At 43.9% G+C, this 12,653-nt stretch overlaps 1 protein-coding gene across 7 annotated transcripts in view; it reads right to left on the bottom strand.

The window, feature by feature from the left end:
• Window positions 1–1,077: 1,077 nt before the first annotated feature.
• Window positions 1,078–12,653, bottom strand: part of ktn1 (kinectin 1) — an 18,064-nt gene continuing 6,488 nt past the window's right edge. For 3 of the 7 annotated variants that reach the window (XM_015970113.3, XM_015970115.3, XM_015970114.3), the window contains exons 7-35: window positions 12,635–12,653; window positions 12,450–12,556; window positions 12,103–12,247; window positions 11,616–11,712; window positions 11,344–11,528; window positions 11,176–11,265; window positions 11,044–11,081; window positions 10,863–10,953; window positions 10,711–10,779; window positions 10,578–10,615; window positions 10,412–10,502; window positions 10,187–10,255; window positions 10,073–10,110; window positions 8,855–8,945; window positions 8,685–8,785; window positions 8,507–8,600; window positions 8,383–8,423; window positions 8,183–8,273; window positions 7,634–7,720; window positions 4,993–5,082; window positions 4,835–4,921; window positions 4,669–4,758; window positions 4,493–4,585; window positions 4,273–4,356; window positions 3,026–3,109; window positions 2,217–2,300; window positions 2,038–2,133; window positions 1,833–1,943; window positions 1,078–1,759 (exon numbers count right to left, since the gene is read on the bottom strand). The exon at window positions 12,635–12,653 is cut by the window's right edge and continues 122 nt beyond it. In XM_015970113.3, the coding sequence (XP_015825599.3) occupies window positions 1,730–1,759; window positions 1,833–1,943; window positions 2,038–2,133; window positions 2,217–2,300; window positions 3,026–3,109; window positions 4,273–4,356; window positions 4,493–4,585; window positions 4,669–4,758; window positions 4,835–4,921; window positions 4,993–5,082; window positions 7,634–7,720; window positions 8,183–8,273; window positions 8,383–8,423; window positions 8,507–8,600; window positions 8,685–8,785; window positions 8,855–8,945; window positions 10,073–10,110; window positions 10,187–10,255; window positions 10,412–10,502; window positions 10,578–10,615; window positions 10,711–10,779; window positions 10,863–10,953; window positions 11,044–11,081; window positions 11,176–11,265; window positions 11,344–11,528; window positions 11,616–11,712; window positions 12,103–12,247; window positions 12,450–12,556; window positions 12,635–12,653 (2,431 nt within the window). In that variant the 3' untranslated portion in view covers window positions 1,078–1,729. The remainder of the gene's footprint in view (window positions 1,760–1,832; window positions 1,944–2,037; window positions 2,134–2,216; window positions 2,301–3,025; window positions 3,110–4,272; window positions 4,357–4,492; window positions 4,586–4,668; window positions 4,759–4,834; window positions 4,922–4,992; window positions 5,083–7,633; window positions 7,721–8,182; window positions 8,274–8,382; window positions 8,424–8,506; window positions 8,601–8,684; window positions 8,786–8,854; window positions 8,946–10,072; window positions 10,111–10,186; window positions 10,256–10,411; window positions 10,503–10,577; window positions 10,616–10,710; window positions 10,780–10,862; window positions 10,954–11,043; window positions 11,082–11,175; window positions 11,266–11,343; window positions 11,529–11,615; window positions 11,713–12,102; window positions 12,248–12,449; window positions 12,557–12,634) is intronic. The other 4 variants (XM_015970116.3, XM_015970117.3, XM_015970118.3 and 1 more) reach the window with 4 other exon arrangements.

The raw sequence follows: 12,653 nt of genomic DNA, 5'->3' as shown, positions 1-12,653 counted from the left end.
AATCTTAAGTCATAAAAGATGACAAAATTAAGTTTTTGCAAGAATGAAATGCAAATCTGGATTATCTCATTTCATCTGGGAAAATTTTGATCTGCAGCCCATCTGATCAGGTTGCAAATTTCCCTTTTGTTGAAATCTGGATGACGAGCTCATTGAAGATGCAGCTCAGCAAGTCCTATGAAAGCAAAACCCCAGATCTCCAATCAGCTGACTGCAGCATGACGTGTGGGAGAATGCAAGGAATGTGCTGATCCCATGTTGCTCGTGCTCTTGACCTGACCAACACACACACGCACACACACCCTCTCAGCAAACACAAGAGCCTTGTTGTTTAAAAGGCCTTTAAAATGCGAGACGGCAACAGCTTCCCAAACAGAACTTACACTTTAGGGTTTAGCAAAGCAAAAAAGGGTCCCAACCTGAACCTTAAACTCATGCATCTGCACTATTAGGTAAATGCAATTAATGGGCTTAAAATATAGCTTCCTGTGTATAATTTAGTCAATATTTTCCACTCATTTTCTGGCTTACTTTCCCATCTTTGCACTGATGTAGCCTATTGTATGAATTTAAAATGTATCCTGTTCTGAGTGAATTAAAACACGAGCCTGAAGATTCAACATATTCTTTTTGCATTAAAAACAAAAATAAAGAAAAATCACTGCATGAAAAATAAGTTGATCATGTTTAAATTGACCTGTCGGCATAAGATCCACCCACAGAAGCATTTTTATTGACATTCAGAGTTTAGGTGAAAATATGCATAAAAAAAACAACTGAGGTTATGTGCTGTCTTGCTGTGCACAAGAAACAGACTGCAATGATAAAGAGACTAAAACCTATTTTTATTAAGCATCCCTTTTATTAACGTCACCCATTACAAAAAGAACAATTTTCAGTGTTAATGAACTTAATAATATAACAAGTGTTGACTACAGATGGTCTGGGACGCTCTTTTTTTAAGTGTTTGCAGTAGAATTAAAAACCTCTAAACTGTCGGCCCGGCCTTCTTCCCCACACATCCAGGGTCACAGACTCCCTTCTGTTTGGCGCTGCGGGAAAGACTTTTTTTTTTGTACAACTTGTTAAAGCATCTCCATGGTAACGGTCACGTAATGACCCATCTGCCATGCTGGGCCCTTTTCCCATCTCCCCTTTTCCAGCCACGACCGAGTCAAGGTGTGCATGGAGTGACAGATGCAAGACAAAGTAGTTTGTGAAGTTCTCTACTCAGAGGGCGAATCAACAGAACAACCGTATTTCAGCAGGTCCTAAATGGTACATTTAAACAATACATTATCTTTAAGTTAAGGAAAATACTGAAAACCCCAGAGTTTATTTAGTTAAGTTGGAAGTATGCATCTCTGCCCTCTTAAGATGAAAAATAAGGGAAAAAAGTTGTTTTCAAAGGGAGAAAACAATACAGGCGACTGAAAAGAGAGGAATGGTTGCCACGTTAAATAATGCCAGAAGTTGTTTTAGTTTAAATCAACCAGTGATGCAGAAGACAAGGAGGAATGTGGCTGGAGTGGAGCAGCTTGGAACAGAAGAGTAACCTTTGTGGCCCACACCGGGTCAGGGGGTGGTTCAGCAGCCCCACGACTAGTCAGCAGGAGGCGACGGGAGTTTGGGAGTGAGGAGGTGGCTGGGTGTGACTATGATCTGGTGTGGTAGTGACGAGGTGGTGTTCAAAGGTGGTCTCCATACTGTACGGAGCTCCGTCCTCGCTTTAGACCTTAGGAAGGTCTTTTTCAAGCTCCTGAAGAAAAAAAAACAACAGAAATGTTGAAACTGACAAAAGCAGGATGATGGTTGATGTGACGATAACTCACCCCCTGCTGTCCCTTAGTGAGCTGTTGGCTGACAGTTTGAAGCAGCTGCTGCATCTCTCTGACCGTTTGATTCAGCCCTGCAGTCATTTTCTCCTTTTTATCAATATCCTCCTGTTAGATCCAGAAGAACAGATTTAGCCAAAACACTCGAGCACTGAATGTTAGCGCTATAAAGGAAAAAACTAAAAATGCACCCGACTCTTACCGTCTCCGACGGCAGACTGCTGTTCTCTATCACACCATCAGGTTTGTCTGACAGTTTTGACAGTTCGTCCTGGATCAGATCAAGAGACTGCTGAGCCTGTGTGAGCGACAGGAACCTCATCAGCTGCAGTTTAACTTGCAGCCGCCGCCGCGGCACAAAAACCAAGCGAGTACTTCTACCTTGTAGAGGTCACCGGCCACTTTCTGCCGCTCGCTCTCCTCTGCCTCCAACTTGGACAACGTCTCGGTGAGCTGGGTTTTCAGCTGCAGTCAAAACAGACATTTACATGTAAAGCAACATCCTTTTCTCAGAATGTGTACAAAGGACAAAAAGTCCACCGTGTGCTTGGCCAATTGAGACAAAGTTGTAATGCAGAAAAAGTCTGTTAAAGGAAGAATGACGAGTCATGGTCCGGGAAGTCCAGCCTAAGTAAAAAAAAACCCACTCCTGTAGCTCGTCACACATCTTAAAGTGTATTTATAATCCTCCTAAAAGGGACGTTCAAACTCAAGTACATAAAATAAAACTAGCACGATCTGTGATTATGTCGCCGACTGTCTGGTGCAGCCATTGCGGGTTTGTTTACATTCCTACTGAAAAACCTCCAACACCATTTATGCCGATAGCACACGGAGATAAGACTTTTCAGGCTGAGGCAAAGGTTCCCGTCAGACTTCAGGTCTCTGCAGAGGAAAACGTTGACTGATAAGTCACGAGTTAGATGGTTAAAGATAAAATGTCGATGTGAGCAGAATAAAGGTGAGGAAAAACCAGAGTTAGTACAAACGCATGTGAGGTTAAATCATCAGTCTGGGCTTTCCCCCCCCCCCCCCCCCCCCCATTTGACAAAGACAGCAGCTCCAACATTTGGCATCATGTTTAGAGAAGTTAGGAAAGGTGAGATAGTTATGCAGAAGCTGGAAACCCCCCCATTCCGGAGTGGGATAGATTTCAGAGCAGCTCTAGCTGGAGGAGGATCCGTGCTTACCAAAGTCAGCTCCTCATTCTGTCTGATGGCCTCGGTATACGAGCCATCTAGTCTGGTCTGCAATTCAGTCAACAGATCTTTGAGCTGAAATTAAGTGTGAGATGATTTGGTTTAATGAGGTTCTGTGGGGGGTGATCCAGAACAGCACCAGTGACTAGGGATGGGTACCTTTGACATTTGAATCGATCCGGCACTAATTCCCGGTACCTACGAGTCGATACCGGTACTTAACGGTACCAATTTTCGATACTTTTGAGTGTTTATTATTTTAATTCTCTTTTATAATTAAATATATATTTTCCTCAATATATAACCATATTTGATAAATATCACTATAAATAACATTCAACTGTTTGTATTTTCACATCGTCCTTGTAGTTTTAAAAGTTGATAATTAAACTGAAGCAAACATCTTTACTGTGAACTAAATTTACTGTGTATCTTCTTTCCTTTTACCGTCCTTTTTCAATTCATTTTTCCTACTGGGAAGTTAGAATTTCCGAGGAGAAAGCAAACGCACCATTAGATGATAACAATGGTTGCAATGGAAGCTAACATATCAAGTTAAATAAACTGTTTAAGATAACGTTAACTGCTGGAGCAGATTTAAACGATGATGCCTCACACTTAAATCGTTGTCACTGGTTTCATCTTCACCCAATCACCTGTCGCATTCAGTAAAGTGAAGCCAAATTTTAGAGCACGTTCATATTCTTCTAGTCGGAATTTCGGAGTTCCGAGGAGAAAGCAAACGCACCATTAGTGAAACGGAAGCTAACAAATCAAGCTAACGTTATCTTACATTTTATTTACCTACCGGAGCAGATTAAGATGAGGATGTCTCACTTAGATCGTTGTCGCTGGTTTCATCATCACCCAGTTACCCATCACATTTAGTGAAGTGGACCCAAGCTTTAGCGTTCGTCCTTTCTACCATGCTGCTCTGTTTACAACTCGCTCGCAGCGACCGATGACATAACGCTCTTGCGCATGCGCAGCTGTCTAGGCAAGTTCTCGATGTGAAGGACGGGTACCGAAATGAGGCACCGTTTCAAATGAAGTGAATCGGTGCTCGGTCGGTACTATGGAATTCTGTCGGTACCTTAAAAAGTACCGAATTCGGTACCCATCCCTACCAGTGACAGAAGCTGATTGGGCCACAAGGCCCAGGACCCCGTTGAGCCTAGCTTTGCTCACAGGAGCGGTGACATGATGGTTGTTGGTGAAAAGATCCCGCTTCTCCTCACCTCTCGGACTTCCGTCACATAGGTGGCGCTCTCCCGCTCTGCCCGCTCCAACTCACACTCCAAGTGCTGCTTTTCTCTTCTCACCTAAGGAGCAGAGACGGGTCACAAGTCCACTGATGACTCTCCTACATCTAAACTGTCAGCTCACATGTAATAAAAACAAAAACAGCTCCTACTATTCTGTACGGTTGGCTGCAGCGTGATAAATCTGAATTCGTACCTCTTTAAGCTCTGCCTGGGAAAGCTCCATCTTCAGCTTCCAGCGAGACTCCTCTTCCTCTACGCTGCTCTGCAGGCGCTGCAGGATGCCCTCCTGTGGACGCAGAAGGAATTCAGTCTCAGTTCAGAATCGTAAAACCACAAAACTACAAAGAAATTAAAAGATTCTTAACTCACAGTTTCTCCCAAAACCGTCTTGTACGTCTCACAGTCCTTCTGGAGAATCTTTTGACTCTCCTCAGCTTCTTTCAATTTCTGAGTCAAATTCTGTAAAAATAATATTAATTTAAACCTCCGGTATTTAAAATAACTGATGGTTGCACTTCTGTCCTTGATGGTTTACCTCAGAGTCCTCCGTCGTCTGGCTGGATTGTGCTACGGAGCTCTCACCAACTGCCTTCTCAAATCTTTGCAACCATTCCTGATGATTCTACCAAACAATAGAGGTAAAAGGTTAAATCAACAAAACCGACCCCAACAGAAATCCAGTTTAATGGATACCTGTTCAGTGGGCAGAGGCACATGGGGCAGAAGTCTGGTCAGAACACCTCGACACTCTGCTTGAGAGGCCGTCAGCGCTGCTTGGCTCTCCTACGAGATAGCAATGACAAAAACAGGAAGAGAAACTGAAAACTTCCTGATTTATCAGTTCAGATGAAGCGGTTTCCGGATCCAGAGGTCACGCGACCACAATCCTCTTAGGTTCTTGTTCCGATTTAAACCCATCAGTAGAGGTTCTCCCATTAAAACCAGCAGCTTTTGAATCGTAGCGTTACGTAGAATCATTAAAGATCCCACTCATGATCATGTTTTATTTCCTCATGAAAAACACCCGAAAGCAGGGTTTGGATTCATCTGTGCACCTGGTCGTCCTGGAACATGTAAATAAGATGATACGGGTCCTTTAAGAATTAATCTCACTGTCCTCCAAACACACAAACAAAATCATTAATAGATTAAAGACCAAGTTCACCAAGAAACCGCTTTTCACTTGTTACTTCTGGAATACAATCAACCAATACACGTTTAACATGCAGGCTTAATATGAAAATAGTCTTCTACCCCGATTTCCTGCATTAGCCAGTAGAAGCTAACCTTTAGCATTAGCAACTTCTCAACACGGCAAAACTCGCAGGTTTGTGTTTGTGGAGACGAAACATCAATGTTGCAAAGTGATGGAGTCAGCGTTAGCCAATCAGAGGAGAGTTGTCTGAATATCTCCTCTGGCCAACTTCCAGCTCAGTGACCTAGTGGTAGTGTCCGCCCTGAGACTGTTGGATCAGGGTTCGATTCCTGGTCGGGTCATACCAAAGACAAAAATGGGACCCAAGGCCAGCCTGCTCGACACTCAGCATTAAAACTAGAGGTGCTGAAAAAAATCGAGTCAGGTCTGAATCGGGATTCTTATTTATAAAGATTCAGAATCGATTCCAAGAACCCAAATATTTGGCATGTTACAGGTTTGAGATGCACTTTTTTGATCTTTGTTAGGAGAGTCAGTACTCCGTTTACTTTTGTGGTCCCATAAATTGAGATGATTTATGTTTGAATCTGCTGATAAGAGGGCACTTGAATGTAATTTTTTCCATACTCAGAAATTTGAGATATTCTCATATTTATTTTCTAAGTTGATAAATGAGTACTCAGGATTACTCATGTAACTTGTTTCTACACATACTTGAAAAGTATTTGACCGTATTACTTTCAAAGCTACTGTTAGGTAACTACAGATTTGTTATATTTTACAAGGTAAGCAAAAATAAATGTTGCCTTTTGGTCAAAAGATTGCTTCTGTTTACAGTTTTAGGATAACTTTATTTTACATTGTAAATTAGCATTTTTGGAGCATGACCAGTTTAAAGTCAAATAAAAATGTCCCATAGCTTTAACTAACTTGTACAACAAAGTAGTTCATCCTGGAGCGGACACTCTTTGTTAATACTGATTGTGAATCGATTTAAATTAAGAATCGATTCTGAATCGAATCGGCACCCCAAGAATCGGAATCGAATCAAATCGTGAGTTGCTCTAAGATTCACATCCCTAACTAAAGGGTTGGATTAGGGGGTTGAACCACCAAATGGTTCCTGAGCACGGCTGTGTCTGCAGCTCACCACTCCCCCAGGGGATGGGTCAAATGCGGAGAACAAATTTCACACACACATTAGTGTGTGTGAGAACTAGTGGGACTTTAACTTTTCTACTTCCTGAAACAGGAGCGCTACAGCCATTTCCCCACAGAAATCAACTCTCAGGACATTTTTATACGAGAGACTGGTGCAAATGTATTACAAAAACAAGTGAACTTGGTCTTTAAAGTACTTAGAAAATTAACACATGAATAAAAACATGGCTCTGGCACGCGTGACGCCTGATTCAACCAGGATGCATCGAGACGAGCTGCTTCTACTGTAGTCAGGATAGGAGAGCAGCTGCTGTGTTGACTGTACCCTTTCCTGATGTAAGAGGAGGACGGAAAACACACACACACACACACACACACACACACACACACACACAGTAACTGTTAATAGAACAGCTATCTGGTTGCCAGCCACACACAGAGACCTGCACTTGTTCATCCCAAAGGAGATTTTTCATTCGTGGAAACAGCACAGAGAAACAAAGCACAGCTGATGTTTATTAATGATTAAAAACTTCCTGGAAAAAAGGAAGCATATTAAAAATGTGTTTGATTAGACGCTAATATTGACGGTATGATGTCACAAAAGCAGAATGGGGTAAACATGCCATGCCAAATGACAGGAAGCTGCAAAAAAAAAAAAAAAAAAAGACCATGAATTTCAATCTAATGACAGCTAGTGAGTGTCTAGGTCACTGCACACTCATTTCCTTAAATCAGCCTGGCTTTTGGGCCAAAGGAGAGCTTCAAAATCAAATCTCTGCACAAAGTGAGCAGCAAAAGGAGTTAACAGCTTCAACGGCTCGAAACTAAAAGGGACTCAAAACCTTTAAGGCCAAGCAAGGTGGGAAAGCGGAGGGCAGGTAAATGAGTATGCAGCGTCATGGATGATGGTGGAAAAGAAACTTCACAGGGTCAATTAAGACAAAACACAGCGTTTCGGAGGGGGATGCATCAGATTGGAACTAGAGTGAAACAGACTGAAGTGAGGGCTCGAACCTTGACAACTTTGCTGAGTTTTCCTTGAAGCATGGACTCGGTGGCTGACAGAGCTTCCATTGCACTCCAGTTTTTCTCCCGAAGCTCCTGTTTTGGTCAGTTCCAGAGAGATACTACGTTCAGTTTAGCCTCAAGAATGCATTTAGTGACCCCCTGATGACAGGCGGCAAAGGACAGAGCAATCCCCACGCCTAAAACTACTCCTCATTTTTAATCACGCCTCATTTCATTCCATCAAATATGCCTCTGAAAGGTAAAAGATGGGTTTGTAATGCTCTGAATCACCCACAGGCACTAACAGGCTTGTTGAAACAGCCGACTAGGCACAAGAGTGGGCTGGAAGCCCTCTTATGCAACGCTCAGCTTAAGCAACTCAAACCTAAACAGATATTGGTTAAATGTGTGTAATTATGCTTCGTACACGTCTCTCACTGAGAAGCAGAATAGGTGAGACGACAGGGAGTATGGATGCGTGCCGTGTTCAGTCGTGTGAGAGGGGAATGCTTTGTGGTGGTGACATCATTCACATCATTGCTGCAGGAAACCTACATTGTTCTTTTTCCTGTGGAGCTCGAGCGAGTCCCTCAGCTCGGCCAGCTCACTCTGCAGACCGCTGACCTGCCTCTCCTTCTCCGACAACCTGACAAACGACCGCATCGACACTCGTTAAAACTTCCGGGACAAAATGCACGATGTAATAAATCCATGAATAAAAACACGAGGAGGACGGAAAAGACCACGCTACTTACGATGCAAGAAGCTCTTGGCTTGGAACTCCAGAGTTGGACTGCTATACGAGCAGAGAAGAGGAAAGCCGTGAAAACCTTTACCTGCTCAAATGTTCCTGCTTCCCTGGATCTGAGCCTTCCTCACCTGTTGTGCCTGCTCCACTTTCTCCATCAGCTCCTTAGCTCTCGCCTCCAGCTCAGCCTTCAGCATCTGAATTTCTTGGTCCTTTGCTGCAAGCCTGAGATTCAAATGTTCGCACCGACCACTTAATATCAAGATCTGCGAATAAGCACAAAAACTCAATCCACAAAAGTCAACTTACTGAGTCTGGAGTTCCTGGAGCTCGGTGGCAGAAGTGCTCGCCTCCTTGGTTCTCAGTTGCTCCAACTCCACCTGAAGGGCAGTGAGCTGCCGCTCCACAGTCTAGAAGATAAAAACGGATTGAGACGAAAACTAAAAAACGGAAACAACGTAACGCAGTAAAGTCCAAACCTCAAGTGCCTTCCCTCTGCTAGCGCTGCTGGCTTTCTCCTTCTGTAGACTCTCCTCCAGCGACAACAGCTGCAGATCCTTCTCATGGATCCTGCACGGGTGATCGAATCGGGACGAGGTTACTACATGAATTCCAACATGGTAGCCATCAACCTACAGATGTTTGCACCATGATTTTTCCACATGGCTGAGCTTCAGCCAAGCATTTTTGATTCTACAATATTTAGCAAACAGAAATGTTTTTGTCACATCTTGTGGCTGCAGGAAAAAAAGCCCAAATCATCAGCCCACCACCACCGTGCTTGACCTTTTCTTTCTTCTGATGAAAGCTTTAAAGAGCAAGTCACCCTCAAATAAACTTTTTTTTGCTGATAAACTAAATAAACGAGTGTCTAATTGTGCTGCAGACACGTGTCGTCAATAATTTGGCACTTCAGTGCATCTTAGTTAAAATTTAAATATTCTGCCTAAAACCGACAGTGTTCTGCCGTTGTCAGGTAAAAACTCTGCACTATATTTGAATTTAAATCTGCCACCGCTATTGGCTAAGAGGTATGCTATGATGTAAACTGGTACATTATGATGTCACAATGCTGTCGTGTGCCTGTGTGTGTGTGTATTTGTTAGCAGCTCCGCCCTCTCGGTCTTCCAGGCAACAGCATTTGTTGCATTTTTCAAACATGAAGTGGGAGTGGAGTTAGACTCTGGTAGGGGTGACTTGCTCTTTAAGGGCATATTTAGTTTTCTCTTTCATTTCTCGGTTTGCAGAATCTTGGTTTAGACCATCACAAGAGTTATTTCAGGTGTTTGAGGCAGTTGTTTTTTGTGTTTACAATACAATCAAGGATACTCGCCTTAGCTTCCATAATAGCACGACTGTAACACGAGCTTAGAGGTGCCAACACTAAAATCGGGGTGTTTCCTTTTAGTCCAACTCAAAGAACAGGAAAACCGTTTTTAAGACGTAAGTTAACGTTCTCCCGTGGATTCATTCAGAACCGAGCTAAAAGGATCGGTGTTGCAACGTTTATGCAAATGTCACCGTGCTTTCGCCTCAAAGACAACACGTTCTGTTCCAGGCAGGATTATTAACAGGGAAAGAAGGAATGTCTGCCTGAAAGGAGCTTTTGTGTCCTGAACAGGCAGCGATGTGGAAAGGAGCCCGTTTACCAATCCATTTACAGAATTGCATAAAAAAGTTCATTTTATTGATCTTACTTGGTTTGAAGTGCTTCAACTGTTGACCCTGCTGACACCTTTAATAAGAGAAGAAATTAAATTTATACAAAGTAGAATCAGGGAGCGATCGTTATGGGTAAAGTCAGATTTGACCTTTTCTGCTGTCGTTCTCTTAAGATCCTCGATTTCTCGTCTTAGTGCTTCTCGCTCTGCTCTGACTTTCTGCATCAAGGGGGGAAAAAAGTTATTGCATTTTTGTTTAAAAATCAAATGAAAACACTGAAACATATAAAAGGATAACGACATTAGAGCCCTTTTTAGGAGAGGGAGCATGTCTGGAGTCTGTGCTGCTCTTGGCTGATCATTTCTGAACCTCACCTTGAGCTCCTCCTCCTTGTTGGCCACTTCGATCAGCCCATTCTCCAAAAGTCCCTCAACCATTTTAATACTCTCCTCCTTCTCTCTGACACTAGACAGAAAGAAAAATCAGTGTTTATAGTTATTAATATAAGCGTTCACATTACATTTTGGTTTGCACACCCACCTCATCTGGAACTGGTCTAGAGCCAGCTGGGATGCAGTCTGCAGGAAAAAAAGAGAGGACGCGTCAAAGAGGAAAACAAACAACACAAACACAGCTTTAAGGTTTTATTTTATGTAAAAGACACAAAACTAACCTGATCAGCAATCCGTGCCTGCAGATCCTGAACCTCTGCCTTCAGCGACATGTTATCGTTGTGCAAAGCCTGCAGATGAAAACATCATTTACTCTAGAACATGTTTAGAAACTCAGACTCCCGTTTAATTGCAGGGAGCTGCTAAAACCCACCTGCATGCTTGTTTCCCTGCTCGCTCCGGCGCTCCTCTCAGCATTTAGAGAATCTTCCAGACTTTTCCTCTGCAGCTCCTTCTCCGCCAGCCTAACACACCACCGTGAATAAAAAGAAAGACTGCTTTAAAAAAGCCCAACAGAATCACTTCTGATGCTATAAAAGTGGGAGAAGTCTCACAGCTTCTGTAGCTCCTCAATGTGGGACACGTGGCTGGCCTAAATGTGGAACAGAGAGGTCTCATTAGCCTACATGTGAGCAGAAATGGAGGTCTGAGCCTTTTAAAGAGAAACAGGTGAAGCTGGCCCTTACCTGTGAAGAGATCTGGGCCTGCAGGCTCTCGTTCTGGACCTGAAATGTCTCCTTTTGAACTTGAAGAGCTTTGTTTTCATTCATGAGCTCCTGTTCAAACAGAATAAGTGACCATTAGACAACAGCTGCTCATCTCCACCTTAAGCCAACGGGTCAGGTGTTGCTCACCTGAACCTGGGCCTGCAGAGATTCATCCTGCATGCTGTGCTGAGACATCTCCATCAGCTCCATCACTCGCTGCTCCAGCCGATCCTTGGAGAGCATGGCTTCTGCCAGGCTGCCGTGTAAGGTCTGGACTTCCTTGTTTTTGTTGTTCATCTCCGTCTCCACCGCCAGCAGCTGGCTGTGGAGCTCTGCAAGCACCGGTGGGCACTCAGTAGCAGAACGTTACCCGATTTGGCAAAACCTCTGCATGTTTTTCCGCGTGACTGATTGCTCACCTTGCTTGGAGGCCTGGAGCTTCTCTCTTTCTGTATTGACGGTGTGGAGGAAGTTCTGCAGCTCTTCCCAGCGCCGTTTGGCGTCCTGTAGCTGTGCCTGGAGAGAAAGAAACCCGTGATTCTTTTAGCAAAGATAGCTTCTCTGTTGAAACATACCTATTAATAGTAAACCTGGATTATGCAACATCATGCTTCAGACTATGCAGCTCAACTCTTGATTATAGCTCTGACGCTTTTTCCAGAGCATGCATGAGTGCAATCTTGTCATTTATTTTAAGACAGACAGGAAGGGCTGATCTGAGAGGCTAGCAGCACAAAGCTTCCCACAGAAACCCTCCCATCTCAGGTCATTCCCCCCCACACTCCTCGCTGGGAAATGCCGCCACACCCACAAACCAGATGTGAAGCAATGCAGCACGCCCTGCCTCAGCTGGGGGCTACACAAACACAGGCTGAACACACACTCTGTGCATCTGGATCAGCGTACCTCCAGCTGGGACACGTTCTGCTTGTAGCCGACCTCCAGCGACTTCCTCTGGTGCTCCTCCTGCTGCAGCTTGCCGTTGTTGTCTGCCAGTTCTTTCATCAGACCGGCGTACTCGGAGCGCAGCTTGTTCAGCTCGGCTGAATTCCTGTCAGGAGCGCGATATGGAAAACTTACAGGAATTGCTGCTGGAAGACGGTACTAAAAGCTTGCACGTGTTTTATAAAGTAGGTGTGTTTACTGGTGCATCTAGTAGAATTAGAATATCGTGTTGAAAGTTTTTTGTCACGGATCAGAAAGCGAAACTCATTATTAATATTTCAATGCGGTTTAAGTTTTTCAACACCGACTTGCTCTCCATCTGGTTGGTGGCGGAGCTGACGGCGTCCCTCAGAATCCCGTTCTCCTGCTGCAGACGTGTGATCTGGCTCTCCAGCTGTTCCCTCGCCTGCTGAAACTGCACACAAACAGTCCGATCCATTCCAAGTACTTCACAAACCTGATTTGTAAACACCTGGCACCAACAGGAAATCACCTTTATTTGCATGGTCTGG

This window comes from Nothobranchius furzeri, chromosome 18, assembly GCF_043380555.1.
Source record: "Nothobranchius furzeri strain GRZ-AD chromosome 18, NfurGRZ-RIMD1, whole genome shotgun sequence".
NCBI classification, from domain to species: domain Eukaryota; kingdom Metazoa; phylum Chordata; class Actinopteri; order Cyprinodontiformes; family Nothobranchiidae; genus Nothobranchius; species Nothobranchius furzeri.
The sequence above is the reverse complement of the archived record's forward strand: the minus strand, read 5'-3'. Positions and strand labels throughout refer to the sequence as shown.